General features: G+C 28.8%; 10 protein-coding genes across 19 annotated transcripts; 5 read left to right on the forward strand and 5 right to left on the reverse strand.

Moving 5' to 3' along the window:
- The first annotated feature begins 279 nt into the window (after positions 1-279).
- LOC122534272 (PRKR-interacting protein 1 homolog) lies at positions 280-1381 on the forward strand. Of its 3 annotated transcripts, none has more exons than XM_043664749.1 (4): positions 280-385; positions 421-533; positions 688-867; positions 983-1381. In XM_043664749.1, exons 2-4 carry the CDS (start codon positions 441-443, stop codon positions 1313-1315), a joined length of 606 nt encoding a protein of 201 aa, XP_043520684.1. In that variant the 5' UTR covers positions 280-385; positions 421-440; the 3' UTR covers positions 1316-1381. The 3 variants fall into 3 exon arrangements, with proteins under 3 accessions (XP_043520684.1, XP_043520685.1, XP_043520683.1); XM_043664750.1 differs by having other exon boundaries at positions 311-533; positions 983-1196; positions 1227-1381; XM_043664748.1 differs by having other exon boundaries at positions 311-533.
- Positions 1382-1549: 168 nt separating this feature from the next.
- LOC122534232 (HEAT repeat-containing protein 6) lies at positions 1550-5942 on the reverse strand. Of its 2 annotated transcripts, XM_043664665.1 has the most exons (12): positions 5584-5937; positions 5218-5463; positions 4861-5091; positions 3962-4787; positions 3597-3892; positions 3170-3511; positions 2855-3102; positions 2528-2747; positions 2388-2465; positions 2109-2315; positions 1923-2039; positions 1550-1798 (listed from the first exon to the last, which is right to left on the reverse strand). In XM_043664665.1, exons 1-12 carry the CDS (start codon positions 5752-5754, stop codon positions 1619-1621), a joined length of 3162 nt encoding a protein of 1053 aa, XP_043520600.1. In that variant the 5' UTR covers positions 5755-5937; the 3' UTR covers positions 1550-1618. The 2 variants fall into 2 exon arrangements, with proteins under 2 accessions (XP_043520600.1, XP_043520601.1); XM_043664666.1 differs by lacking the exons at positions 1550-1798; positions 1923-2039 and having other exon boundaries at positions 2177-2318; positions 5584-5942.
- A 70-nt stretch (positions 5943-6012) lies between these two features.
- Positions 6013-7196, forward strand: LOC122534234 (60S ribosomal protein L14). The gene is made up of 4 exons (XM_043664669.1): positions 6013-6098; positions 6410-6511; positions 6740-6934; positions 7007-7196. Exons 1-4 carry the CDS (start codon positions 6096-6098, stop codon positions 7154-7156), a joined length of 450 nt encoding a protein of 149 aa, XP_043520604.1. The 5' UTR covers positions 6013-6095; the 3' UTR covers positions 7157-7196.
- Positions 7197-7609: 413 nt separating this feature from the next.
- Positions 7610-9517, reverse strand: LOC122534233 (KIF-binding protein). Its single transcript, XM_043664667.1, has one exon. The coding sequence runs from the start codon at positions 9398-9400 to the stop codon at positions 7613-7615; it is 1788 nt and encodes a 595-aa protein (XP_043520602.1). The 5' UTR covers positions 9401-9517; the 3' UTR covers positions 7610-7612.
- A 1664-nt stretch (positions 9518-11181) lies between these two features.
- LOC122534264 lies at positions 11182-13393 on the forward strand. Its single transcript, XM_043664735.1, is given in 5 exon segments — positions 11182-11462; positions 11973-12141; positions 12270-12467; positions 12544-12935; positions 12937-13393. Coding segments are annotated over 5 exon segments (825 nt in total). The 5' UTR covers positions 11182-11420; the 3' UTR covers positions 12961-13393.
- A 153-nt stretch (positions 13394-13546) lies between these two features.
- Positions 13547-14822, reverse strand: LOC122534238 (DNA repair protein XRCC4-like). The gene is made up of 2 exons (XM_043664677.1): positions 14666-14822; positions 13547-14552 (listed from the first exon to the last, which is right to left on the reverse strand). The coding sequence occupies exons 1-2, from the start codon at positions 14795-14797 to the stop codon at positions 13788-13790; spliced, it is 897 nt and encodes a 298-aa protein (XP_043520612.1). The 5' UTR covers positions 14798-14822; the 3' UTR covers positions 13547-13787.
- LOC122534237 (RAB6A-GEF complex partner protein 2) lies at positions 14799-17319 on the forward strand. 4 transcript variants are annotated; one of them, XM_043664674.1, is made up of 7 exons: positions 14799-14885; positions 15290-15455; positions 15524-15645; positions 15783-15890; positions 16038-16187; positions 16306-16418; positions 16491-17319. In XM_043664674.1, the coding sequence occupies exons 2-7, from the start codon at positions 15334-15336 to the stop codon at positions 17019-17021; spliced, it is 1146 nt and encodes a 381-aa protein (XP_043520609.1). In that variant the 5' UTR covers positions 14799-14885; positions 15290-15333; the 3' UTR covers positions 17022-17319. The 4 variants fall into 4 exon arrangements, with proteins under 4 accessions (XP_043520609.1, XP_043520608.1, XP_043520610.1 ...); XM_043664673.1 differs by lacking the exon at positions 14799-14885 and adding an exon at positions 15049-15142; XM_043664675.1 differs by lacking the exon at positions 14799-14885 and adding an exon at positions 15074-15142 and having other exon boundaries at positions 15326-15455.
- Positions 17320-17531: 212 nt separating this feature from the next.
- On the forward strand, positions 17532-21112 carry LOC122534236 (ribosome biogenesis protein BOP1 homolog). Its single transcript, XM_043664671.1, has 8 exons — positions 17532-18001; positions 18143-19027; positions 19096-19774; positions 19835-20044; positions 20117-20394; positions 20463-20562; positions 20629-20824; positions 20895-21112. The coding sequence occupies exons 1-8, from the start codon at positions 17891-17893 to the stop codon at positions 21046-21048; spliced, it is 2613 nt and encodes an 870-aa protein (XP_043520606.1). The 5' UTR covers positions 17532-17890; the 3' UTR covers positions 21049-21112.
- A 740-nt stretch (positions 21113-21852) lies between these two features.
- Positions 21853-24349, reverse strand: LOC122534260. The gene is made up of 3 exons (XM_043664729.1): positions 24172-24349; positions 23571-23894; positions 21853-23482 (listed from the first exon to the last, which is right to left on the reverse strand). Exons 1-3 carry the CDS (start codon positions 24258-24260, stop codon positions 22042-22044), a joined length of 1854 nt encoding a protein of 617 aa, XP_043520664.1. The 5' UTR covers positions 24261-24349; the 3' UTR covers positions 21853-22041.
- A 606-nt stretch (positions 24350-24955) lies between these two features.
- LOC122534257 (protein AATF) lies at positions 24956-27500 on the reverse strand. Of its 4 annotated transcripts, none has more exons than XM_043664727.1 (4): positions 27292-27500; positions 26926-27137; positions 26472-26748; positions 24956-26398 (listed from the first exon to the last, which is right to left on the reverse strand). In XM_043664727.1, exons 3-4 carry the CDS (start codon positions 26693-26695, stop codon positions 25033-25035), a joined length of 1590 nt encoding a protein of 529 aa, XP_043520662.1. In that variant the 5' UTR covers positions 26696-26748; positions 26926-27137; positions 27292-27500; the 3' UTR covers positions 24956-25032. The 4 variants fall into 4 exon arrangements, with proteins under 4 accessions (XP_043520662.1, XP_043520659.1, XP_043520660.1 ...); XM_043664724.1 differs by having other exon boundaries at positions 26854-27137; XM_043664725.1 differs by having other exon boundaries at positions 26472-26760; positions 26854-27137.
- Between the last annotated feature and the right edge of the window lie 165 nt (positions 27501-27665).

The following is a 27665-nucleotide window of genomic DNA, read 5'->3' on the forward strand; positions in this document are numbered from 1 at the left end:
TCAAAACTTATAATTTGTTGATTGTTAAAAATATCGTAGTACTTAAATTTTTGTAGATTCATGTATATAAGTATAGTGAACAAAATTTAACATTGATAATCAAAATCGTGGTAAAAATAAAATTTTTAAAAAAATTAGAAATATTGTTAAGAATATCGTGTTATATACCCAAAGTTTCTGAAATATTTTGAAGTTACTAATTATAGCGTTTGTATTTTTAAATATATTAACGATTTAATATTTTTTTTAAAAGATTAATTATACTTTTAAATTTATGTATATGCGGAATCGATATAACTTATATATATATCGATTTTGTACTGTGCGTATTTCACTTTTGTTATTATGTTCGTAACCTCTCACTGTCGTAATTTGACAAGAAATCGCTAATATAAAGTTAATTTGAATCAAAGCTTTGTTTTGTACGATAATATATCATTATGCCAGACAATAAAGAAGAAGAAAAACCTGTTGTAGCAAAGACAGCAACTGATTTGCAGCGATTGAAACTTCAAAAATTAATGAAAAATCCGGTAAACACAAATTTCAGTCATGAGTTAAAATTAAAAGTTAATTAAAAGAATATTAGAAATATTTTATATAGGATATTTAAAACATTAGAATAAATAGTTTAAGATCAATATATGATAGGCTATACAAAATATATTTATTTATTATGATATGTAGGAAAAGCCTATTATATTACCAGAACGACCTAAAGCTAAGAATACACCTACAGTACCAGAATTTGTTCGTAATGTAATGGGTAGTAGTGCTGGTGCTGGCAGTGGAGAATTTCATGTATATAGACATTTGAGGCGTAAAGAATATGCAAGACAGAAATTTATTCAAGAAAAAGGCCACAAGGTAACAGGAGCTTATTATGAAATGTAAATTCATGTAACTGACAATGAGATTAATTTGATAATTCATTTGTTTTACATTATCAATTTTTATGATTTTACAATGTGTTTGTAATTAGGAACTTTTAGATGAAGAATATCATAGAAGAATTGAGGAAAATAAAAGGATAGCTGAAGAAATAACTGCAAAGAAAAGAGCAAAGAGATTAAAGAAGAAACAGAAATGGAAACAAAAGAAGAAGATGAAGACTGCAAATATAGGAGAGCATAGCAAAAATGAGAACAGTAATTCTGATGATGAAGATTCAGATGAACAAGAAATAAGTGATAAAAATGATAATGAAATCCAAATAAGTGATAAAGATGATAATGTGTTGAATAATGAAGTTAAAGATACATCAAGTTCAAAAGATATAGACGAGAATCAGTCAAATTCTCCTGTAAATACATAAGTAAGGATGAAATTTACAGAAAATATGTAAATATAAATAATTTAATTTCTTAATAAAAATAAATAAGAATTAAAACATTATACAATAATGTTTATATTTAAATAAAATTATTGTTGAAACAATTTAGAAAAGATATTTGATAAATAAATTTAATCTATATTTTAATAGTCTGTCTACATTTTTACATGTTTGCATGTTTCTATGTTGTGTAAATATATACATATATGCTTTATATATGCAAATTGTTATAATTTCAAATGTTAGATGTACATAGATACATATAATTAATACATAATTTATTTATTACTTTTTAGTAATAAAAGCAATACCATCTAAATTGTCATATCTTTTAGTTCTTTCAAAAATACTTGCTAAGGTTTGGGCAATTTTTCGTTCTTCTAATAACGAAGCATTTTTCACATATTTTTCTAATTGAGATTTTGCCTTTATTAAATCTCCCATTTTTTCAGGAATAATAATTTCCTAAAATGAAAAAAAAAATTATAAAAATTATATGATATGATGATACTGATTCTGTACAATTTAATTTTTTGTTAATTTTGTTTTCCGATTTTTCAAAGATTAATAATAAATAATAAAATCATACCTGAAACTGCTTTACATAGTTAGAAATATCATCTACATGTTCGCTTATCTCTGTCCAAAGATTCTGTAAATCTGACATCTCTGTACATGCAGCTATATGGCTAAGAGTAAGGCACAACTAAAAATATATATCAAAAATATTAATACACATATAATTGTACTAGATTTAAAATTTCGTAATAATTACCTGTTGAATAAGAGCATCACGGTGAGGATATTCAATATAACTCGGTACATGCTGAGAATTTTCAAATGCTAAGATAAGACTCTTCCATAAAGTTACAATATATTTTCCATATGAATTGCAAGAATATAACGCCCACGCTGCGTTAGTACGCACTTTGAAATTCGGGCTGTTGCAAATTAAGTTACATAATGCAGGAAACACTTGATCCTACTAAAACAATAAAGTTATATTAATTATGATAAAAAAAATTTTTTAAATTACATTCTGTTTGTTACATACCCGCCAGGAAGATTGTAATATACTGTTTGGATCATTGCTTAGAACTAATCCTAGAGCATGACATGCATTCCAACGAACCTTTAATTAAAATAATGATTAATAATGTTGCTGATCCTGTAACAATTTTTTAATTCATATACCTTCATATCGTTTCCTATAGTAGCACAATTTATAAGAGCTTCTAAACCTGATGATGTGTCCTTCAGTATATCTTTATTCGGACATAAGTATAGTATACTTCCAAGAGCTCGAACAGCATTGCATTTTACTTTATCATTATCTTTAGATGCTTTAATGCTGACTTGATAAATTTTTGGCAATAACACTTCAAAAGGAATAGGTTCTACTTCTTCGTAATTTCTATAAAGATAAAAATATTAAATTTTTTAACTGTACAAATAAAAGATATAGAAAAAATAATCAGGCTAGTATAAGATAATTAAACATATGATTTGTCTGTAACTAACTTTTCTTTAGTAAGACAATTACACAAATTAGCTAACGCCCAAGCTCCCTTGATACGAACACCTAGATTTTCATCATCAGCAGTTAAACAAACTATATCAGCTAAATCCATTAAAAATCCAGTTTCTTCCTTCAGTGCTGGCAATGTGACTAACATTCCTAATGCTCGTAATCCAGCAGCTCTTACTGCACTTTCTTTATCATGTATTGCACCAAACAGTATTGTAATAATTAATAATGCTTTTTGTCTCTAAAAAATATTTATAAAAAATACATACAACAAACTGTAGTGATTCAATTTTTATACAAATACTCACTTGAAATTGAGCAAATATAGTAGAGTTAATGCTGCCTAAACAATCACATGCAGCTTCTCTTATTATTGTTTGTGGATGTTGAAGAAGTGATGTCATAGGATCAAATATAATATTCCAAAATATTGCAGCATTTTTATCCTCTGAATCAGTGTTCATAAAACAACCAGCCATAATTTCTAGAGCACGACAAGCATGTAAGATTACTTGTATTTCAGAATCTTGTATGACTCCTATTAAAGTCATAGTAATTAAGTCTGTATGTGGAAACACAAGACTTCTAGTACTAAATGCCATTCTACCAATTAATTTTAACGATTGTAGACGAACAGGTGTACTCATTGTCTAAAATCAAATGATTGTTTATTTTCTACAAAAATATGTCTTTTTATCTCATTCGCATAAAATCTAATTATAAATGTAAGTATACCTTATTTGATATGTTTTCTAAACAAACATGAATTAGAAAACAGATATTTGTTTCTCTGAATAATTTATTGTTGTATTCATTTATCAAATTATTTTTGAGATCTTCAACATCTATTTCTTCTTCTCCTTCTTCATCTTCTTTTGTATTGTCACTAAGTGAAACATTTAAAGATAGTTGATCTGATCCTACGTTTATAGTAGATTGTTTTGCAAGTATTTCAAATATTTCTGGAGTTACTGGATCACAAGAAGCAACAGCTTCAAAAACTGACAGTGCAGCAACACGAACTGTTGGATCTATACAAGGCATTATAATAATTACAGGATTTTATTTTTGTAAGAAAATATATTATATAATAGGAATACCTTTGTGAAATATATATGGCCTACAATTTCTCATTAACTTTGTAGCGAGTCCTGCTTTCAAACGCGTATATGGTGTACCTTGAACTAAAGCAGCAGCGCATTTTAAGCCATGGGTTAAAACAGCTACGTTTGTTTCACCATTTAGGATCAAAGATAATGTAAAATGCAATTCTTTTATCATTAAACAGACTGTACCAAAAAAGGTAATAAAAGACGTATGATGAACATCTTCTGCGTGCATTAAAAAAGGTTTAGCATCTATCAATAATTCTGTTAGTGTGCTTAGCATATGTTGTTTCACTTTAGATACAGATTCTTTTAAAACGCTTCTAGTCAATACTCTAGCATCATTTCGTGTTCCTGTGGCAACAATTTGAGGCCAAAATCCAAATATTTCACGACTTGATGAATTTTCAATAAGTGCCTGCAGTAATCGTACAGATTCTAGTCTTACTTTAGAGTCCATAAAAATAGAATTATTGTTTTCAGTATCTGAGGTATCTGAATCACTTGAATAAAAACCAATTCCTTTACATTCTGGTACAATGTTATTTTTTACTTCAGTAGCAACCTTCTTAATAGGTTGTTTTCTTACTTTTGCCTTGTGATTCTTCAAATTTTTACACTTAGGAATTGTATGAATTCGCTCTGGAAGGTTCATTACTGCTGGACGAAGAAGTTGTGGTTTTATAGGAGGATAGTCTTTAAGACCATAAAATAAAAATGATTGTACCACTCCTAAAATTTCACCCATGAAGTCAATGGTATGTGGTAATACTGCATTAACTGTTATTATTTGCAGAATATGTAAGCATGAATATAATACCTAAAAATTTAATTTATAAATGATGATAATAAATTTTATACAATTTGATGTTTATTTCACATGTAATACTCACTTTGGTATAGTAGTATTTATTGTCATTTAAACATAAGGAAGAAGAAACAATATCTAGTGCAATATTTTTAATGATATATATCAGTTCTTCTGCTATGAAAATACTATTACAACTCATTAAAACTCCTTCTAAGCAACTAATTGCATTGTAATGAATTTCAGACCATTGTGTATTAGATGGATTCAAATATCTTTTTAATAACTGATTATCTTCAATTAATAATTTCAAATACTGAAATAATATAATAATATAAATAACAATTGTAATATTCTAACTATAATAATATTATTTCAAATGTTATGCGTTTGCAATATTTCATTCATGAATATAGAATAATTTTTAAAAATTTCTACTTACATGATTAATATTATCAAATTGTTTATTTGTTAATAAATTTTTTAGAGCCAAAATTATATTATTATGTGTAATTGGTAAGGCAGATTTACATATTTCTACAATCCATTTCCTGGCGTATAAAAATGTTTGTTCCTGAAGTTCAATATTGTTTTGAGTTATATTAATTAATAGTTTACAAAAATTTTGAATCAAATCTGTTTCTATGGGTGTAATAAAGCACAATTGTTTAATCAGCAACTGTATTGCCTAAAATATTATTGGATAGTAAAGCAACAATTTTTAGATAAATTAATCAAACTATTTGCTAAAGATTCTAATAAATACTGTAATTAATTATAATGAGTTTAATTGTTTGCTTGAACTTACATCATTATTCAAACCTGTTAAATATCGATAATCAAGATTATTAAGATCACAGAGGTAATTGTTGATCAACTTTATTTCATCAATCTTCTTTTTTGTCAATATAACTAGTTTTTCCACAATACAATCAAATTTTGATATATGATTTGTAGAATCAGCGTGCGCTAAAGCCATTTTTTGTATCTGAATCTTCTTAAATACAATTATAAAAACATTTTATTATAAGTATTTATTTTATACAAAATGTTAACTGCAAGAATTAAGTCAGAAAGGAAATTCTTATAATAATATGTGTCACAGGAATTAATGCACCGATTGTACAAAAAGTCAAACATGCCCTCTACGATTTAATGTGGTGAGTTTAAGAATTAATTGTATTTGGAGTTTATTTATGCTATGTATAGGGAATTTTATTATACAAAAATTTTATTACACTTTAAACTAGAGACAAGTTACTTTTAACAGTTGGTATCCTTCATACCTAGCCGATATTGGTCTTTTGCTTCCGCTAAATCATGGTAAGTAAAGTGTGGTTTTGAACATATTGTATGTTACATGTATAATTTACTATATTGATGTATGAAAAATGTCTTTTTAACAAGAAAGCCTTCTATATTCATTATTTGGTTTAATTTATACTAGTCTACGTTTAACGATGTATAACAACCATAAAAAGTTAATCGACATAACCTTGTATTTAACATAGTTTTCAATCACATGGCAGCTACACTTATCTGCAAATCATTGTATAAACTTATTCATACATAAAACTGATTTGTAATAGGATAATTTTTTATTGTTATAAAAGTAACGAGATTTTTTTTAATAGCCGTTCCAGAGATTCGTAGAATCGGGTCGCATCGCTTATGCGAGCGATGGCCAATACAAGGGTAAACTTGTTGCTATTGTAGATATCATCGATCAAAACCGGGTGAGACAATTTTGTAAATATGTTATATCTTTTAGTAAATATTAAATATTATATTCAATTGTGTTTTTGATTTTTTAAATAATAATATATGATGATCCAATATCTTGATAGGAATTGCCGGCTGATATTTAATTGATGCCACTATACTTTAACTGATACTAAAATATTTAGTTATTATTTACTATAGATTCAATTTACGCATTTTATAAGTCGAGCTTTTGTTTACAGGTTTTGGTTGATGGCCCTGCTTCAAATGTTCCACGGTGTGAAATGAGGTTAAATGAACTTCATCTAACTAAATTCCGTATACGTTTTCCATATACTGGATCCACCCGTGTTGTACGTAAAGCATGGGAAGCAGCAAACATTAATGATCTTTGGAAAGAGACTATGTGGGCAAGGAAGGTTGAAGCTAAAAAGAAAGTAAGTTTAATAATGCAAATATTGTAATTATGTTTTGCATAATAACTAAGATCGATTTTTATTTAATTTCAGCGTTTGGAACTTAGTGATTTTGACCGCTTTAAGCTAAGAAAAGCAAAACAGATCAGAAACAAATTGAGGACAGATGTGTTTTATAGATTGAAAAAAAAGGTTAAGAAAGCAAAGACTACTAGTGCCAGTAAAAAGGCAGAGAAAAAGTGATTTTTTTATTGTATGAAATAAATACAAATTTATCTTGTAATAATTGTACTAATTGTTTATTGTTTACCTCTTGTCTCTATGCTAAGAAAATAAGTTGAATTAGCTCGCAACTACTTTACTAGTAATAAAATTTATTTATAATGTTTCACTTATCATTTAAAATATACAATATAAATTTTAATTAAAAAAAAAATAGAATACATATGTGTTACATTTCTATGTATTACTCTTATATATATATATATATATATATATATATAAATCGTTCTATTATTATTATTATTATTGCAATTATTATTGCAAAGGAACTGTTATAATTATAAAACAGAGTATTAAAATTTGTCACAGTGAAAGAGAAAGATATATGTAATTGAATAGTAATTCACAATTATAATCAAAACTTGTGCATTAATGGAATATAACTTTATTTATCAATTATTTTTTCTTGCCGCATGTTTACTTTGATTGATAATGATTTGATTTGAGTAACGACAAATTTACTAATTCTTTGCATAGGCTTAATTCAACTTTCATCACCTCAGCTGCTTTGGGATGTTTTTCGCAATAATCGATTATGAATTTATATGCATTAATACTTTGTTGCGTATTTTGCAACTGATTAGCTTTGTCAGGAGTTATAATTTTATTATACAATCTACCCAGATGAAAGTAAGAAAACAAAGCTGGTTGCATTATTTCATCAGGAAATTCTTCTATATTAGAATTAGAATTTCGATGTAAATGTAATGAATCGAGGAACGCTTGAAAATTTTTTATAGCACTTTTTGCTAAATGATTAATTTTTGTTAGCACCTGCGGTGTAGGTTTTTCATCGGATGATCGTAAACGATCAAGTTTTATATCAAGAATATCAGAATATGTTTCTCCTAATTCGATCCAAATTTGCCTGCAAGCAGATTCATAATACTGGGGGTTTAATTCTTTAATAATATTTTCTAAAATGTCTATTCTTCTTTTATGCATTTTTGCTTGCCTGTCTTCATGCTCTTCAAAAAATGCCAAATATTTATAAGTTAAAGAAATATCTTGTACAATTGATATGTGGTCAGATGCAAGATTTTCTAAAGTATAATATGACTTAGCTTGCTCTAACCATTTTTGGGTATTCAAGAACACTAATCTAGCATCTTCGAAATCTAATAAATATTTATCAATGATCTGATTTGCAATTGGCTCTATTTCTTTTTCTAAACTATTGAACTTCAAATCATCAATAATCTTTGATTTTGAAGAATCATTATTTGATTGATTAGTATCCTGTTCTGTTTCAGTTTTATGTAAAAGTCTTTCTTTTGATAACATTAGAAGCAAAATTCCATATTTAGCCCAACATCTGGCAACGTCTGCACTTCTATGATTAAAATTTTCCCACTCAGCTGTGAGTGCTTCACTTTCTCCATTCTTTTCAGTTTTCTCTTTCAACATATCTTTATACTTTTGCAATATGTAAGACGCAGCTGCTAAATGGTGTCTTGCTTGGGTAAAACTTCCATTTTCCATAAAATACTGCGACAATGTTGCTGCATTTAATGCCCAATCAATATAATCTAAATCTTGCGCAATGTCGTTTTGTTCTAATTGCCTACACAAAGTCATGTGACAATATATTGCAGACTGGCGATGATCTTTCAATGAATTATATACTTGTGCTAAATAGTATAATGTTAAAGTATGAATTTTCTCTAATACATCTTTGGGACTTAACTCGTCTTTAACTTGCTCAATGCCAAAATTCTGAGCCATATTAATAGGATCTATACACGGGTTATTAGTATTTATAAAGTCGTTGTAAATTCGCTCTGCCTGATCTAGAAAGTCTTTTGCCCTTATAGGTTGATTCCATTGGGACCATATAATACCCAACTGGTTCAATGCGCTTAATACTGGTAAGACAGCTTCCGGCTCCAGCTCTTTGTTTTTCAGTAATTTTATGCATTTCATGAATTGTTCCTCGCCTGCTTTTAACTCTTCGGTATCAGCGTGTAATAAACCGAGATTTAAATGTATTACAGCAAGCATTATTATTTCTTCTCCTTTCTCCGTCTCTGGTGTGTCGGTTAAAATGTTGGCCAAATCTATTTCCATCGATTTCAACACTTCGATCGCTTGATATTTTATTTTATACGGCTCGTTTTCCGTTTTGTACTTTTCAAGATTATCCAGCAATTTTCGAACATCCTTGAATTTCGCTTGTATATTTGCGATCTTGTCCTGCGACTCCATGCCGTTTCCAGAACGTAAATACAAAATACATTTGTGAGCATGCCCATTAGCTGTCTATACAATGACCCGAAACGTCACAACATGGCGATTTCAACATTTAAACGTGATTGTAAAATGTCAAATAGATATTTCGATATGTTAAATATGAACGGTTATTTAAGAGAAAGAAAACAAGAAAGAAAACAATATTGGAAGAAATTATCTTTTTATAACTATTACATTATTGCGTTTCCATTGCTATTTACTGTTTTCTTACGCATGTATCGGAATGCGTGTAAACATGTGGAAACATGATACTATTGCAGAGTTCATCAATATAAAAATTATAAGATCATCAGTTTATAAAATTATGACTCTTGTGCTAATTACAAAAACGTTATTTATCGCAAATTTATTGTGGGACTGAAAAATGCTTTTCTCGTTCACCAGTGGTAATTGGTAAAATAATAAGAATAATAATAATAAGAAATAATAAGAAAAAATTTAATAATAAGACAAGGAAGGCAAAAAAAAAAGCTAAATAATAAAATTATTTGCAGGATTAATTTTAACAACCATCAAGCTTCTGAATAGTCTCACAAATTGCATTAATCCTTGAATTTATTTACTATAGAAGAGTTGCGGACTTTATTAATAATTTATTCTTCTAAAAAGGGCCACTGCGTTTTAGCATATGGTAAATAACAATTTTTTGCACGTTGTGTTTATCAAAAAATTGATAAGTCATTGTAAAATTCTACAACTACAAGTATACAATTTTTATCAATGAGAAAATTATATCATTATACGTGAAATGAGACATAAAGACGAGCTGTTTCTCGAATTAAGTAATTAAGAACTCGTGTGAGAGTAATTTGATAGTGCATTCGAGTTCCGGTCTATTCTCCCTCTAGTAATATGAATGCTTAATTTTTCTATAAAGATACAGGTTTCGACGCATTCTCAAAAATTATCGCTATTCTTCACAATCCGTTATACTTGCATCGTCTGTCTCATTAGTATTTCCATCGAGCGGGCGTCTATTATGTTTCGATGTTTGCATTCCCACTTTTATTCCGATCATCCCAGTGGCACTCATATCATTTGACACGATAAAAAAACATTCTCATTTTTCGAAAGTGAAATTTAAATTAATTACAATCCATAAATATACAGTGGATATGTATATACCGTAGAATGTTAAAAAAATTCATTTGACGATTTAAGTTGAGTGTAGGACAGAGAAAAAAGAACAGGTCAAAATTTATGAAGCGTGTTATTCATCAAAATAAAATATTATTATTATATATTTTAATATTTGAGTTTAATAAAATACAAAACAAAGCATATGAGTTTAAAAATAATATTTCTCAGATATGAGAATGAAGTAACACTCTAATTTGTAAGAGTACAATTTATTGAAATTAAATAAAAAATTGAATGTTAGCTTAGACACGAATAATTTAAAAATTATTCTGAGTAACAAAATATTACTGAAATTTATTGCAATAAAGTCTTTTTAAAGTGGAATTTTTAGTTTTATAGAGCTTTATACCATAAACAGCACGCATCAAACGCCACTATATTTGAATTAGATCTGACTAAATTAATAAAAAGGTTTTCAAAGATTTATTAAATAAAGGATCTATATGTGTGTGTGTGAAAAAAACTTTTAAAAGTATTTTTTTTTTTTCAATAACGAACGAAGGTTTGAACTGTTAAAACTTAGCACAGCTTTACTCGAATCGTCCACAATAGTCTGGGACCAAAAATCATCTGGCTGATGTTGATGATTCTCCATAAATTGAGAACCTCTGTTGGAACACCTGAATACTTAATAAATGGATAAAATTAACATTAATAACGACTGTCTGTGACCGATCTACATCTTATCCAATGTGTTCGACAGTCTCGTATGATATATGCCTTAGGAAAGTTTCTCAAAGAAGGTAGATCGACAGTACCTTTAACACCTTATTGGTCAAACCGTTTCAACAACGATTAGTCAGTATTTCCACTGATAATAATTTGATTCTTCGATATGGACTCTGAGGAATACGGCAACAAATTATCGAGAAACGAGGTAAAATTTCTTCAAACTCTTATTTAATATCAGTCTGAAGAACTTAAAGACATGTCTATTAAGAGACACGATTTTAAAAAGAGAACTTTCGGAACTTTAAAAACTTTTGGGCGAAAACTATGGCATCTTGAAATTTTCTGTATTCATTTATATTCGAAATATGTTTTGGAATTTTTTTGATAATTACTATTGAATATCAATTAACATATTCAAACTTTCTTACGGCGTGTTTTATCTCTTCACTCTGTGATTAATAAATTAATCGAAAGTTGTAATATATTTATTTATTTATTTTTTTTACTTGCGAAGAGCGATACGTATAAAATAAATTATACATACATAAAGAATAATTGTGTTGGAATTTCGGATTAACTGAAAAATTTGTTTTCAAGATACTAACCATTCGAATATTTTTTAGAAAAAAATGCGTTTAAAATCAAGAACAAGCGATTAAACGCTTTTAGATGAATAAATTAATTAATAAATAAAATACAAAATTTTGTTTCCCAGTCAGAAAATGATAGCACCAACGAAGAATGCGTACATTCGCCTATATTATTGGATTTAGATAAAAATTCTAAGCAACAGCAAGATATTTTAAATCAAGAAGAAAGTTTGCCGTCTAAAGTTTCTAGTATCAACCAATATTTGCAGGATCAGTTAATAAGAAGTGGTCCAGGTATAGTTGTGATTTAATTACATTTGATGTAATAAATATAAATATAAAATATAATAATAAATATAAAAAATATAATAATAAATATAAAAAAAATAATTACAAAATTACAATAAAACATTTATTTATAGAAAATACAAATATGCCTCGACGACAATCTGTAAGAAGATCATGGCAGGATGAAAATTTCGAAGATCGTCAACAAAATAATCGAGTATTTGTGATAAGAGTTCCCGAACCGGAAGTGATCAACACTCATCCCCACTTGGAAATCCTTCACGAAACGAATATAAAATCAGTCCAAAGAGAACCATCACAAACTGAGAAAGGTGAAAAATATAATAAACTCTCAAAGATAAATAATATCTCTCGTTGTTATTAAATTAATTTTAGTTTTGTTTTTAGATTATAAAAAATCAGCTTGCGACCGTGAACGGACAAGAATGCGTGATATGAATCGCGCTTTCGAGCTTCTACGATCGAAGCTACCAATCTGTAAACCACCCGGCAAAAAACTTTCGAAAATCGAGTCACTTAGGCATGCGATCACGTATATACGACATCTTCAAAGTCTTTTGGAACCACAGTATAGTTACACTTCGAGCATACCAGAGAGAAGTTACTATGGTAATACTGCCTCAATTACTACAAATACTTCCGTAGATGTTCAACACCCTCGGTGGGAATCGTTCACTTATTATCGTTACGATTATCACGTACCATTCGTTAATCCATCACCGCCAACGTTACCTTCATCTATTCACTCTCGAGTACAACCGGAACAAGACGATCGACAATTTTTTTTATGAAGCGCGACATTAATACCTTTACAACAAACTTACTATTAATCTATTTAAGATTTTTTTAAGATCTTTCAAACTATAGTGGCACAGACTGTCTTTACAATAAGAAATGGGTATCTAATTAATCAAATATTTTACGTGCCTACCATAATCTCTGCAAGTATAAACCTCATTGACGCGAAAATGAAATACGCTTAACTAACGCTACTCTGTGAAAAACTTTCGCGCGGATTGTTGGATCGGAACCTAGTATTCGAGCTTTTAAAATCATCTTCAATTAGGGCAAGGTAATTTAATATACTGCAACATAATTTTAGCCTATAACGTACGACTTATTTGTATGCATATTACTATTTTTGTGAATTCAATGTCCCCTCCTCAGACTCTTGAACTCCAGGTAATCGTAAAATATTTTATAAAATTTGATATAGTAATTTTTCTTTTAAAGTAAGTAATACTTCTTTTAAAAGATAAATTAATTTATTCAGGCTATGTATTACAATTTTTTTTACATATAATTCGTAATACATATAAATACATACATATTAAAATTAATTTTGGAAAATCATTATACATAAATACATTAAATTCATATATACAATTTTATTGGATTCGTGTATTTTAGATACATTAAATTATGATTAGAGAAATGTCTAATCTATAAAGATTAATGTGCTTAATGTATCTTCAATTGAAATAAAATTTGAATTATTACATTAAAATGTAATAAACAATTTTTTTACTCACATTGGAAACATAAATTATTTCCAATTATTTATTGCACAATCTATGTTTTAAAAGATGTATAATTGTAAATAAAAATTGTAAATAGATAAACTTGCATTATTAAGAAAATAATTCTTCCTCAGATTCTTCTTCAAAATTCAAGATACTTTTTGACTTCTTGGGATTACAACTTTCTTCTTCATTTTCATCTACTTTTTTATTTAAAGTACTTATCTTATTTTCTGTCCAATCACTGCTGGTGGATGCTTTAGGAATTATTTTAATAATATGATTTGCCTTTTTGGTTTCCTGAATACTTTTTGGACTAGTATTATTAAGAGATTTTTTTTTGCTAACTTTGGTAGATATTGTAATATTTTTTACAGCTTCATCTTCTTTTCCTGATTCTTCATCTGTACATACATCAAAGACTGATTTTTCAGTATTTTCTTTCTCTTCTATGACATCTGTTAATTCTTTAATTTTCTTTTTCTTTGAATTTAAAACTATTATAAACTTCTTATATAGATCTTGTTCCATAGTACTCTTGATTTCAATCATTTTTTCTATTTTGGAACTTAATTCTTTATTTACATTTATTAAATTTGTATTTTCTTCTTCTAATATCGTCATCTTTTCTTGGATGTTTCGGAAAAATTTCAACAGCTGTTGAAAACTTTCACAAATTACTTGGATATCTGAAACAGTACGTAGTTTAATTCTCCCGAGAGTCCATGCGTTTCTTTTCCATTCGAAAATTTCATTTTTGACAAGAAACTGAATTTTTGTATCTTTTCCACCAAGTATTTGTTTCGTCTCTTCGACGTATTCATCAGAAGATTTAGATAATTCGCTAGAAAAATAATTTATACTTTCGCTATCCATCTATAACATAATTTGTTTGTTAGCTATTTTTATTAAAAAATTAAACCCACACAATTTTAAGGATTTACATCAATTAAATTTAAATTTCGGGCTTTTCCAACTTGTACACTAACCTCGCCGGTTAATGGTGGTATTGTTGAATTTAACAACATTATCTTAAGACACAAATGAAACCATTCTACATAAAGTGTATAATTCTTATTATCAATTTTATTAAAAATTTCATATGCAGTTACTTCTGTCATCGTAGTAATAATTGTTATTAAATTGATTATAAAATTATAGGTTATGTTATGTAAAACAATGCAACGCAATATTGTGCAATGTTAAATTGTAAGTTATAAAAATTAATGCTAGTAAATCAATACTAAAAAAAATAAAATATAATAAAAAATAACATATAATAAGAAATACATATTAAAAAGATTAGGAAAATTCACATTACAACATTGTAAACTGACGTTTAAGTTTTCTGTAAAAGTATTGGCACTCTTCAACACATATAATTCTAGACTAATGATTGAAATCTTAAACATCGTCAACATTAGAGTGTGGATAAATAACCTGATGAATGTTTATGGATTGAATATGTATGTATATAAAATTTCATACATATTCATTTCAAAATATTTTAAATTTCCTTTGGCTTATGCAGTAAAATAATTAATTTATTATAATACCATAATACATATAAAATATCGTAAGGCAAATTTTCAATATAAATTAATATATTTCAGAAAACGGATTAACATTGTGAAATTTAATTATTGTAGTAAAAATCATGATTGAGATAACAGCAAAATTAATTAGAGGACCTGTATATTTTTCTGGTGAAGTTATTGAATGTTTAGTCACATTTAGTAATCCACCAAATCCAATTCATCAAATCTCCCAAAGTCACAGGTGATGTGTAGTTAACTTGTATATATCAAAGAGATAAATTCTTATATACAAATTATAATTAATTTTAGTGACATTTTTGAGAGTCTCGCATGGGCTAGTGCTCAGGTTCATTGTCAATGTTCTACAAATAGTAAAATTGTTTTCTCAGAAAAACTAAACATGACAGCACAATTAGCAGCTATTAATGCAAGTAAGTTCATAGTATTTTAAAGTAATAATTTCTAATTGTTGCCTAAAAAAGTACAGAATCCGTTTCTTTAATTTTGATTCTAACGAATCTAACTTTCTAATTCATTCAGTTTGTTTTTTATAATAAGTGTCTTTCAGATACAACCTTTGCACCATGGCAGCAGGATAATGGTCATGTTGTTCTAAATACAAAACCAAAAATTTTGTTTTGTGACTTAAGATTATCTCCTGGTGAAAGTAAAACATGTGAGTTCTTAACCCGGGATTACCCACGTGGGGGTCTAGTGCCGGGCTGTACCTGCACTAGACCTCCAGGTGGGTAATCCTGGGTTAATTGGAATTTGGATATATTGAAGGTCAAGCATATGAATAAAAGTACATTAAATTTTATAGATATTTATCGAGAAACAATTCCAAGTGATGCACCTCCATCCTATAGAGGGCATGCAGTAAAATATTCGTATAAAATTACAGTTGGGACACAAAGAGTAAACACAGCCATAAAGTTACTTAGAGTTCCATTTAGAGTACTTTCTTTAAGCGGTAGTGTATTATTTAATCTTCTTACTTTAATAAATTTAGTATAACATTTATATATCTATTAATTCATTATAAAAAAGAATTGTGATTAAAGCTCTTGTTTTTATTTGTGAATTTGTAGAATTGCCTGAAGTAACTGCTTGTAATGATAGCGTTGATTTAAGTCCAAATAATCCATTCATGGAAACACAACATAGAGATACTCCATTAGACGTTGCACTACAGACTCTTCAGGTTCATTATGTTTATATAGAAATTTGTATTTATTATGTAAACATAATATTAATTCTTTGCTTTTACATTTAGAATTTAACAGCGAGACGCAGCCCAAACTTTTATAATATCACAAACGGACGTGGACGTATTGTAAGATTTTGTCTTTTCAAAAATTCTTACAAACTCGGAGAAGATATCGTTGGAACGTTTGATTTCTCGAATGCTACCGTTTCCTGCGCTCAGGTATCTGTTGCGTTGCAATCAGAGGAACATATTTCAGAGGAGTACAGACGAGGAAAGACTTCAACACCGACTTTAGTCAGTTACAATAAACACCACGAAATGTGTATGGGTTTGAAATATTCTCATTTGGTATTACCCATACCATTGCATGTGACCCCAGATTTTACTACTGATTTAATGACACTAAAGTGGAGATTACATTTCGAATTTGTTACGACTTCCAAACTGGTAGAAGTGCCCAATAAAAGTACTATTAACTGGCAAGGACCATTGATCTTGGATGTTGAAACAATGATATGGGATTTACCTGTTCACATTCATCCAACAACTACGCCGCCTAATACCGCGCAACAAACAAGATATAATATAGTAATATAGCAAATTGAGAAATGTTATTATATTAAGAATTCACAGACATTTGTTATTTTTTTACTGACAATTATTTACCTGTGCATTTCTCGAACTATTAACACAACAATAAAAATAATGTATATGAAAGTGTAAATATATAAATGTAAGATACATAAATTTATTATATCAGATCATATTTTGGCAACAAATAGTTCACACAATGTTTTAAATACTTTATGCAATAATGGACAAGATATTATAAATATAATATTCGTACATTATGTTAAACATTCAAAAAATGAAAATTTTATTTGTATGTTTTGAATTTGGACATGTTTTGTTAAAAAGAATGTGTCAATTTATTCCTATCAAATTGATAAAATACACATTGAATACAGTACACATTGTTTCATTTGATAACTTATATGTAAACTGTATTTAAAGCTACTGATAACAACCATGTGAAATGTTCATAACCTCATTTTTATCTCTTGTATTGTCATGTTAAGTGGAACTTTTCGGTCAAGAGAAAAAAATAATAATTCCTACTCACACACTCGGGATCCTGAAAGAGAGAGGTCATTATCAAAAAGTATTTTGGAGTTAAAGGAGTTAGCGTTTCATCTCGGAGTCACCAGTCAGATTATTCATTAGTGTGGCTCTAGACAGGGGAGGAATATATTCTAAGTGACATCGGAGCGACACTCTCACACGCTTAAACTGAGATCACAAGCGATCCTTCAGCTGTAATTATTGCAATATTAACAGTGTTGAATTTTAATTTGAAATCGTAGTTTAGGACTTTGATATTGGACTCTTGAAATTTGAATTTGAAGAACGCGCGCCAAACCTCACAGATGTCAGAGGACACGTGAAAACAGTAACACGTGAAAAAGATGAAGAATCAACGGAAAATCGTAAAGAGAAAATTAAATAATGTACTAACTGAAAATAATGTTAAAAAAGAAGAACCAGATTCGACAAAATCCATATTTGAAGAAGAATCGGTAACATTTCTTTTATCGGCATGTTCTAACCTATAAGAAAACATAACCAAATTGTTTAATTTAGAACTACATATATTTCGAAGATATCATTATTTTTGTATTTAATAAAAAATTACTTAAATAACGAAAAATATTATTTAGGATTCAGGTACTGAAGACTTATTGTCTACTGAAGTGAACAACAATGACGAAAGTTCAGATGAGGAAGTAAATGAAAATGAAGACGTTCCTGTATCAGACACTGAACAGGATCAAATTGTTTTTGAATCCGACGATGAAGAAAGTGATTTAAGTTTTGAGACAGATTCAGATGATCTTGGTCTAGATTATTCTGAAAGTGATGAAGAAAGTATTTCTCTTAATGAAAGCAATGATGAAAGTAAAGATGAAAATTTGAAAAAGAAAAGCGAAAATTTTAATACTCCCACAACATCTAAGGATAATGTATCTGAAAAAATAAAGAAAAATAAATCTTCCAAAACTAATATTAATACTAAAAATACATCTGATACATTACAAACCAAAAAGCAAAGTAAGAAAACAAACAAAATTAATAAATCAGATGAATTAAATATTGGTGAAGTTGTACAAAAGGATAAGGTACAGAATAAAAAAAACTTAAAATCAGATATAGAAAAATCTAAAAGAAAGAATACTAAGAATAGTACTGAATCTAATATAAACAATGAAAATAATGACGAGACAATAGCAGATCAAGAAGTAGATGAGTATGAATATGATAGTTCTGATGAAGAAGATATACGTAATACAGTTGGAAACATACCAATGAAGTGGTATGATGAATACGATCACATTGGTTACAATTGGGATGGCAAAAAAATTATAAAACCTCAGAAAGGTGATCAACTAGACAATTTTTTGAAAAGAATGGAAGATCCTGATTTCTGGAGAACAATTAAAGATCCTCAAACTGGGCAAGATGTTGTATTAAGTGAAGCAGACATAGATTTAATTACAAGGATACAAAAACGAAAAATTCCAGATGTAACATTTGATGAATATGGTGTAAGTATTTTTTAAATTCAATAGTAATGTAGTAATTCAAGAATTATATTTTTATGTTATTTCATTAGCCATGGATAGAATGGTTTACTTCAGAGGTAATGAAGACACCATTACGTAAATTTCCTGAACATAAACGTTCATTCTTACCATCTAAACCAGAAGCTAGAAAGGTATCAAAATTAGTTCATGCGCTTAAAATGGGTTGGATAAAGTCAACAGCAGAATTAAAAAAAGAAAGGGAACAGAAGACAAATAAACCACAATTTTACATGTTGTGGCAATCAGATGATCAAGCTGAAGAAATGCGTAGAATTCATAAACATATTCCTGCACCAAAAAGACATTTGCCTGGACATGCAGAAAGCTATAATCCTCCTCCAGAATACTTATTCGATAATAAAGAATTGAAAGAATGGAATAAATTACAAACAACTCCATGGAAACGAAAATTACACTTCATTCCACAAAAATACAATTCTCTCCGCGAAGTTCCAGCTTATCCCAAATATGTTAAAGAAAGATTTCAGAGGTGTCTAGATTTGTACTTGTGTCCTAGAGCACTGAAAATGAGATTAACAATAGAACCAGAAGCCTTAGTACCTCAGTTACCCAGTCCAAAGGATCTACAACCTTTTCCTACAACAATGTCTATGGTATTTAAAGGTCATGCAGATATGGTGAGAAGTATTACTGCAGAACCAATGGGACAGTATATTGCTTCTGGCGGTGATGACATGAATTTAAAAAGTATGTCTTTTATATATAAAATATTATACATAATATATAACACTGTTCATTGTTTCACAGTATGGGAAATAGCAACTGGCAGATGTATAAAAACAATACCGTGTGGAGGGATAATTAGATCTGTAGCATGGTGTCCAAATCAATCTCTATCGCTTATAGCAGTAGCCGCAGAAAAGAAGGTTCTTTTAATAAATCCTGACGTTGGAGATCATTTAATTACTAATAAAACGAATCAGTTGTTGGAAATAATACCTCAAAGTGATGTTATAGGTATTGTAAAACATAGTCTTTTACAATACTTTCTATAATAATTTGTTTATAATACTTGCATTTTTGTTATAGTAAGTGAGAGAGTGAAAACTGCTGTTCAGTGGGAACAAGCAGAAGGTGATTATTGGACTAATGGAATTAGGATAATTTTAAATCATTTTAAAATAGTAAAACAAGTGACTTGGCATGGTAAAGGTGATTATTTTGCTACTGTTATGCCCGATGGTCAAAACAGGTCTGTCTTAATAAATCAGTTATCAAAACGGAGATCTCAGTTGCCTTTTACGAAATCAAAGGGTTTAATACAGTGTGTCCTGTTTCATCCAATTAGACCTTATTTGTTTGTAGCGGTAAGTAGAAAAGAATATAAATTAAATTTAAAATTTTAAGTGTATAACTGCAGACTCAATAATTGTAGACTCAACGAAATGTTCGAATATATGATTTAATAAAACAAGAAATGATTAAAAAGTTATTATCCAACTCACAATGGATATCATCAATGGCAATACATCCAGGTAGAGTAGATATTAATACTTTACCACACTTATTAATTATATATATGTAAATATCTATGTTTCTAGGAGGCGACAATATTTTAGTAGGCACTTATGACCGCAAAATGCTTTGGTTCGATCTTGATTTAAGTACAAAACCTTATCAAACATTACGTTTACATGGTACAGGCGTTCGTGGTGTTGCGTTTCATAAGCGATATCCACTTTTTGCATCCGGTGCTGATGATAGAGGTCTTATCGTTTCCCATGGAATGGTTTACAAGTAAGCTAACTATTATAATTATTTGATACTATTGTTTGTCACATATTGTTTATTTCATAATGTATTTCAGTGATTTATTGCAAAATGCATTGATCGTACCACTTAAAAGATTATGCAATCACGAGTCTTACAATGATTTTGGTATTTTGGACGTGATGTTTCATCCTATTCAACCATGGGTATTTTCTGCAGGTGCAGATTCAACAATACGGATGTATACTTGAATTTTATATATATAATATATATATATATAGTTTTAATTAATAAATATTTTCCCTTATATGAGTCTTCAAAGTAATTTAATAAAACAAATATTACATATCATGGAAATATTTTGGAGAATAATTTTTTACAGCTAAAAATTAAAATAAATTCTTTTTGAAATATTTTATTTTGCGCATGAATTTAAAACAATTTTGTATTATAATCATTTACAAAGACTAAAAATATAGGAACTTCTGTATCATAACAAAGTGATATGCGATAATATAATTATAATTAAAAAAATCATAAAAGATTATACAATAAATAAAATAATAGAAAATTTATCTACTTTTAGAGACGCCGTAATTTACAAAATTCGTAGAGTTGATATCTAAATACACCTTAAATTAAAAATTAGATAAATCTTTTAAAAATGCATATATATTGACGAATTTGCGAAAGATCTAAGACTAGTTCTACACTGTAGAAAGAAGTTTAAAAAAAAGAATCATTTCCATTAGCAAAATTATTAATAAATGAATTAGAAATGTAATTAAATATTTTACTGAATTCCACTTTTTACATAAAAAGTAATTGTAATGTAATAAATCTTGAAATAGATCTAGGATAGTTCTTGAATATCATTTCCAATTATTGTAAATCATATAAAAGATTATTTAAAAATTGTATTGCACATGATAGCGATATTTTCTTTTTAATTTTTGATGTGCAACTCACAGAATATTTCAAATTTGTAATTTTAACATTTTTGTTTGAATTACTAGTAATTGTTTAATATACTGAATTTTTATTCCTTACATAATAAATGTTAAGTTAAAAATATGAAATATTCAGTGAGACATAAATAAAATGTCATATTTCTGAATAAATGATGCAGAATTTCTTTAAAGGTAAATCAAGTTGCTCACAATCATCTTTTGTAATATAATCAACAAATTTAAAAAATAATAGCAAAGTTAGTGATATTATATATGCACATGTGTATATATACTTTAAGACGATGGTGGTGAATGACCCAAACATTGCCATTCAGGTTCTCCACATTCGCAAATACGACCAGCGTGTCTGACTTGGAAAACTGTCACTATACCTCTGTTGTCATCAAATCTACAAGTGATGTGTAAATCGTGAATTAAGAAAGTATAAAATTGGCTACCCCATCGTTGTCTTAAATATACTGATCTAGGATCTTCGCGAAGTACATTTTCAATAGCCACTTTCTGATCGTTAATTTTAGTTCCTAAAATCTCATTTAATTGAATCAACGCACGGTCGTTAAACACTACACATAGAGGTGTCCGAGGTCTTGATATCCATTCTGGAATTCTTATTTCTGAAGAGATATTAGATCCTGAATTTCTATTCTCAAGATTTCTCGATTCAGAGGAGAAAACTAAATGTGTATCTCCGCTGTCTGGTAAACTATTGTTTGACATTGTTCGTATTACTTGACTCGGTAAATGTTGCGAAGGAGTGAGAATTTGTGGTTCTAATCCTTCTTCTCCATCAGGAGCTTCCCGTACTCCCATCCTAACAGGAGAATTGTCAATTCTCGAGCTTAACGATCGTCTACGAATTAAATCTATGTCGGTGCCACAAATAGTATTTGGTCCATCAGCTCCATCTAAAAGTCTAGACCGAGAAGCATGTGTTTCTGTATAATTGGACTCCACGCTTCTCGATCCGTAAACTGGTTCTACATTAGTACGCTCACTTACGTTAATATTTTGTAATCTACTGTTTATATCTACTAAACTTTCTGGTTCTATATCAGACGAAAGTACATTGTGCCCTGTTATATTCAGACTTGTTCTCGGATCAGACAAAGTATCAGGAAGTGTGTAAGGAGTTCTATGAATGTCGGTTACATCTACGCTATGTTGTAATGTGCCGTTATTGTGCAAACTGATATCACTTAATTCAGAAAAATGTCTCATACTGGAGTAACTTTCAAAATTTGAATTTCTTTGAAATTCCTCAGCTTGTAACCTTAGAGCAATTTCTTCATCTCTAGAAACATCTGTCTCTTGGTTCGCTTTATTGATAGGTTTTCTATAATAAGATTCTGAAAGTAAACTTCTTGGTTCATCTCCAAGACTCTGATTTCTGGCAGTTTCTTCTATACATTCGAATGCATCATCCAAATTCGATTCTTGTGACCTATTGCTTAATTTCTCAAAATATAAAGGACTGTCGTACTGTGGTATATAAGGTTTTATATCTAGCACAGGTGACTGATCAACCATATCTACACCTTCAAAGTAAATTGTGTGATTTTCTATGGTTGTAATTTTTACTAAACTCAAACCAATTGGACATGGACGATGTGGCGAACGTGTAGAAAATACACCTGTTTTTGTACCGTTTAATCTTGGAGGTGCAACTTTAGCACGAACATGCGTTGAATCATTTCTATGAAAGTAGAATAGAACCCTATTGAATTAGAAATGATTTTGCATTAATTGTTTAGAAATAAATAAATAAATAAAATAAAATTCGTTTACTAAATAAGTTATCTTACCACATATGTGAAAAATCTTGTAATCCTTCAAGTGCATGATCAGGATTAGTAAATACTGAATTATATAATAACAGTTTTCCAGGTACTTTCCCACAGATACGTGTTTGTCTGGGTGTGCCTCGTTTGCTAGGGAACCAAGTAGATATTACTCCAATTGGTTTCAACTTTACAGTGTCTTCATCTGTACTGGTGCTAGGTTTCACATCATCTGAACCTGTGATTTTTGTCTTAGACGCAGATGGTCCATTTCTATATGATTCCAGAAGACGCTTTATACTATCAACATCTTTTTCATGTATATATCGGAGACTTTTTATTTGTTGTCTGCAAAGATTAAAAAAATAATCACTAATCCTATTATAATACGTTATGTCGCATATCAATAAAACAATTTTTTATTTTAATTTTCAATAAAAAAATATAATATTTATATTCTATTATTTATTTCACGTATATGTAATATTCATACGTCCATGTACGTACGAGAGATACGTGTACTTTATAAATAACAGCATGTTGTGTGGAACTTGTTGATATCTTTTTGAATAATTCTCTGGATTTATAAAGACAAGATGTAACAAAAAAAAAATGCAAATAATACCTTAAATTATTGATTTCTTTTCTAGCTATATTTAACTGACCAAGCAAATATTTCGAACTAAAATCTGAATTTTGACAAGCAGAATCCATAACTATCGCTGCTCCTACGAACGCAATCACCGGTTGAATTAGAGTGAAACGACGTGTACATATACCACGGATCAAATAAACGCAATAGTGATGCGTAAAATAATTGTTTAAAAAAAAAAACAGAAGTCTGTGACAGAGATAACAAACATTCGATCATTTGTTTCAAAAAATTCGATAAAATTATTTTTATAAAATTATGCAAATTTTATTTAATATAATTTATTGTTTTGATGTAGAATACATAGAGGGCGCAGCTTTGTTTTAAAAAAAATATATACATTTTAAGAACACTTTTAACTAATATTATCACTTTTTATTAAAAAAATAATTTATTTTTTATTTGGAAAAATTTCTTCTCTGTTGAGACAATTGCCTACATTTAATCTCTGATTTTATATAAAATATACTAAAATATTACATATGAAAAAAAAGGATACGATGAATTTAATTGTATTAATTTTAAATTAATTAATATTAATTATATTAAAACTACTTTATTTGCTAAACAAGATTATATATACACGATAACATTTTGTATGATAAAATTATAACAAATAAATATTATTAGGTATAAAATTTTCAATATTCTTATAGGTTTTAAAAAATTAAAATATATTTCAATGAACAAATTTTATTTTTCATTCAATTTTTCATTAAATAGTATTAGATACAATTATTTTTGTTTGCATTTCATTATCAAATTTCTATAAATTTTATAAAATACTTCTGACTAAAATATACAAAATTAACATTTTTATTAATTATTCTAAACTTAACGGCCAAATTCTCCATTTGACGATTTAATTTTTCCAAATAAAGAACTGTACAATTCATCTTTTGCATGATCTGTCCATCTGTCATTTACAGTAATAGGAGCCATAAAGTTTAGTAATTTATTATGTACATTATACCGTATTCTTCTACCCTTGGTAGCTCTCGTATCTATCTTTCGTTTCATTCTTCGTCTCATATTCTGCAACTGTATCCACTGTTTACTAAGTTGTATAGGATCAGTGATATCAGATGATTTATATTCAATTAAATCTCTTAGAAGCTGATGATAAAAATCATCATCATCGTAAATTTCAGAATCGTATTCTTGAACTCTTCTACCATCATTATCTTCCGTTGCTTCCTCCTTGCCAACAATCTTATATTCTGAACGTTTCAATCGACTCTTTCTACGCAATTTTTCTTTATCAATCAATGCGAATTCGATTTGTTTTAGAGTCGTTTCCTTTGTACCTTTATTTAATTTACCACTAGCTATCCTCGTCTTTTCATTCCATTTTTGTATGACAGAATCTCTGTGTTCTATATACGATTTGTGATTATCATTTAATATTTTTTCATAGTTGTTGAGTTTCAATTTTTTACTAAATATATTTTTATTAAAATTTTCAACATTTCCGTCTGAAGATACACTTTTATCTTCATTTTCGTCTTCTGTATCTGAAGGAATTTCTTCATCCATTGGATCTTCTGTATTTGCTATTTCATCTATGCTTTCCTCAGCTTTTCTTTTTTTATTAGGCATACATAAACTTTTCGTTTCAGGATATTGTTTCAATAAGAAAGTTTGCAATTGTAACATATTATTTAACAACATTTTCAAATTATTTCCCGTTTCATTAGCTGTTTTTGTATATTCTGTGCTTGTCTTAAAATTTTGGTAAACATCATGCTGAGGCATTTGATTACTCGTAACTAAACACTTTTGTAACTTTATTCTTACTTCCAACAAATTTTCCCAAAGCTTTAACTGATTTCTAACACAATTTCCTTTTTCTATCTCTGATCTTACATTTGTTTGCGATATTGTCTCAATATCTTTTCTCTGTTTTGCAAGAGAAGTATCATTGTCTTCATTCTTGATACTGGATTCATCCTCTGAATCTTCTACATTTGTTTCACTATCATGACTTAGTTCTTCGTTTGAATCATCGCTTTCATTGTCTCCAATGTCACTGTCATTATCTTTGATGTCTTCTTCATCACTACTATCGTTCATATCGTCATTGCTTTCTTGTTCTAAATCGTCCATTCCCTCGTTTTCACTTTCTGATGTGCCTTGCGAACTGGAATCTTCATCATTATCTCCATATATATCTTTCCTTGAAATTTTTTTACCCTTGTACCTATAGTAAGAAAATGTATACAATGTCTTAGTTTAATAACGTTTGATGATAAAATTGAAATGAAATTTTATACCTTTTGTCCACTTGATCCAAAAGATCCACATTTCGTCTACGTATTTCAGAAACTTGTAAATTACTATCTGAACCATCGCTTTCGTCGTAACGATCGACTACCTTGGCTTTTGTGTATTCGGTTTCATCGTCAGAATTGAAGCTCACTGGCGTCGTAGTAACTAGCGAATTCACTGTATCTGCCAGTGTTTTTCTTTTTATCTTTAAAGCCATCGCTTCGGTCATGTAAATTGGAATTGATTTCACTACAAACTCGTGCACTTCTATCTAAACATAACCTGCAACATAACCTAAAATTATCACATTGTCAATTGTAAGATTTCTCTGATAAACATACAAAGAATAAAAGTTATATTTTGTATTTAACAATTGTAATAACGTACTCGTTGTCCAAATTAACACACTACTCTACTATACTACTTTAAATAGTTTTATTATTGACTAAGAACATAGACCTGCCATGCAATGTCTTTTCGTGTCCTGTATTTTAGGAATTATCTAGTATCGTTCTTATAATGATCGATTCCATGCAACAAAGGTTCGAAAAGTTACATTTTTTTGTAAAATTACGAATTCGGTACAGAGCAAGATATTTTTCATAATTGCGTCTTTTAAATTAAATTCTAAATTTTTTTCATCTATTTAATTGTACCCGAACGGCTTCGTGCTGAAATAATGAAATGTAAATAAACAATTTATTTTCACGCGATTAATCGACATTTTAGTCATACGTATTTTAAAACTGAAACAGTCAACTATGTCCAGGTTTAAATTATTTGAATACAAATTTAGAATACAATTTATAAAAAGCTAAATATTACATCTTTGACCAGGTGTTTCGATCTATAGAGTAGAATCTGTAAACTTTTATGCATACGTTTCTAAAGATCAAAAGACATATAGGAAAGAAGCTGAGGATTTAATTTGAGAAAAACAACAGCAAAAGCTTGCAAATTGATTCTCTTAATTCCATTTTTTTGCAAATAAAAATTTGGTCAATTTCTGGACCTTAAAACACTAGCACTGAGTAGCAACGAAAAGGTGGAACTAATTTATGTTGCTATCCTTGTCACACGCTATTGCCCTCCTTGTCCACCGCGCGAATAAGTCTGTTCTTGTCGCACGCTGTTGCTCTCCTTGTCTTCCGCATTTACATGTTTGCCCTTGTCGCACGCTAGTGCCCTCCTTGTCTAAT

The sequence above is a fragment of the Frieseomelitta varia genome, unplaced genomic scaffold (assembly GCF_011392965.1).
Source record: "Frieseomelitta varia isolate USP_RPSP 00005682 unplaced genomic scaffold, Fvar_1.2 scaffold_580, whole genome shotgun sequence".
NCBI classification, from domain to species: Eukaryota; Metazoa; Arthropoda; class Insecta; order Hymenoptera; family Apidae; genus Frieseomelitta; species Frieseomelitta varia.

Excerpts from the sequence above, each read along its gene's own strand:
- LOC122534272 (XM_043664749.1), top strand. The coding sequence starts at position 441 with ATGCCAGACAATAAAGAAGAAGAAAAACCTGTTGTAGCAAAGACAGCA. Across the intron at positions 534-687 it reads AAAAATTAATGAAAAATCCG|GAAAAGCCTATTATATTACC; the intron begins GTAAACACAAAT and ends TATGATATGTAG. Across the intron at positions 868-982 it reads TTCAAGAAAAAGGCCACAAG|GAACTTTTAGATGAAGAATA; the intron begins GTAACAGGAGCT and ends GTTTGTAATTAG.
- LOC122534232 (XM_043664665.1), bottom strand. The coding sequence starts at position 5,754 with ATGGCTTTAGCGCACGCTGATTCTACAAATCATATATCAAAATTTGAT. Across the intron at positions 5,092-5,217 it reads AATTTGATAATATTAATCAT|TATTTGAAATTATTAATTGA; the intron begins GTAAGTAGAAAT and ends ATATTATTTCAG. Across the intron at positions 2,316-2,387 it reads TATTACAATCTTCCTGGCGG|GATCAAGTGTTTCCTGCATT; the intron begins GTATGTAACAAA and ends TTGTTTTAGTAG.
- LOC122534234 (XM_043664669.1), top strand. Across the intron at positions 6,512-6,739 it reads ATATCATCGATCAAAACCGG|GTTTTGGTTGATGGCCCTGC; the intron begins GTGAGACAATTT and ends TTTTGTTTACAG. Across the intron at positions 6,935-7,006 it reads AGGTTGAAGCTAAAAAGAAA|CGTTTGGAACTTAGTGATTT; the intron begins GTAAGTTTAATA and ends ATTTAATTTCAG.
- LOC122534233 (XM_043664667.1), bottom strand. The coding sequence starts at position 9,400 with ATGGAGTCGCAGGACAAGATCGCAAATATACAAGCGAAATTCAAGGAT.
- LOC122534238 (XM_043664677.1), bottom strand. The coding sequence starts at position 14,797 with ATGACAGAAGTAACTGCATATGAAATTTTTAATAAAATTGATAATAAG. Across the intron at positions 14,553-14,665 it reads TACCACCATTAACCGGCGAG|ATGGATAGCGAAAGTATAAA; the intron begins GTTAGTGTACAA and ends ATTATGTTATAG.
- LOC122534237 (XM_043664674.1), top strand. The coding sequence starts at position 15,334 with ATGATTGAGATAACAGCAAAATTAATTAGAGGACCTGTATATTTTTCT. Across the intron at positions 15,891-16,037 it reads TCCTGGTGAAAGTAAAACAT|ATATTTATCGAGAAACAATT; the intron begins GTGAGTTCTTAA and ends TAAATTTTATAG. Across the intron at positions 16,188-16,305 it reads TAGAGTACTTTCTTTAAGCG|AATTGCCTGAAGTAACTGCT; the intron begins GTAGTGTATTAT and ends GTGAATTTGTAG.
- LOC122534236 (XM_043664671.1), top strand. The coding sequence starts at position 17,891 with ATGAAGAATCAACGGAAAATCGTAAAGAGAAAATTAAATAATGTACTA. Across the intron at positions 18,002-18,142 it reads CCATATTTGAAGAAGAATCG|GATTCAGGTACTGAAGACTT; the intron begins GTAACATTTCTT and ends AATATTATTTAG. Across the intron at positions 19,775-19,834 it reads TGATGACATGAATTTAAAAA|TATGGGAAATAGCAACTGGC; the intron begins GTATGTCTTTTA and ends ATTGTTTCACAG.
- LOC122534260 (XM_043664729.1), bottom strand. The coding sequence starts at position 24,260 with ATGGATTCTGCTTGTCAAAATTCAGATTTTAGTTCGAAATATTTGCTT. Across the intron at positions 23,895-24,171 it reads AAAGAAATCAATAATTTAAG|ACAACAAATAAAAAGTCTCC; the intron begins GTATTATTTGCA and ends TAATCTTTGCAG. Across the intron at positions 23,483-23,570 it reads CAAGATTTTTCACATATGTG|GGTTCTATTCTACTTTCATA; the intron begins GTAAGATAACTT and ends CTAATTCAATAG.
- LOC122534257 (XM_043664726.1), bottom strand. The coding sequence starts at position 26,695 with ATGACCGAAGCGATGGCTTTAAAGATAAAAAGAAAAACACTGGCAGAT. Across the intron at positions 26,399-26,471 it reads TTGGATCAAGTGGACAAAAG|GTACAAGGGTAAAAAAATTT; the intron begins GTATAAAATTTC and ends TTCTTACTATAG.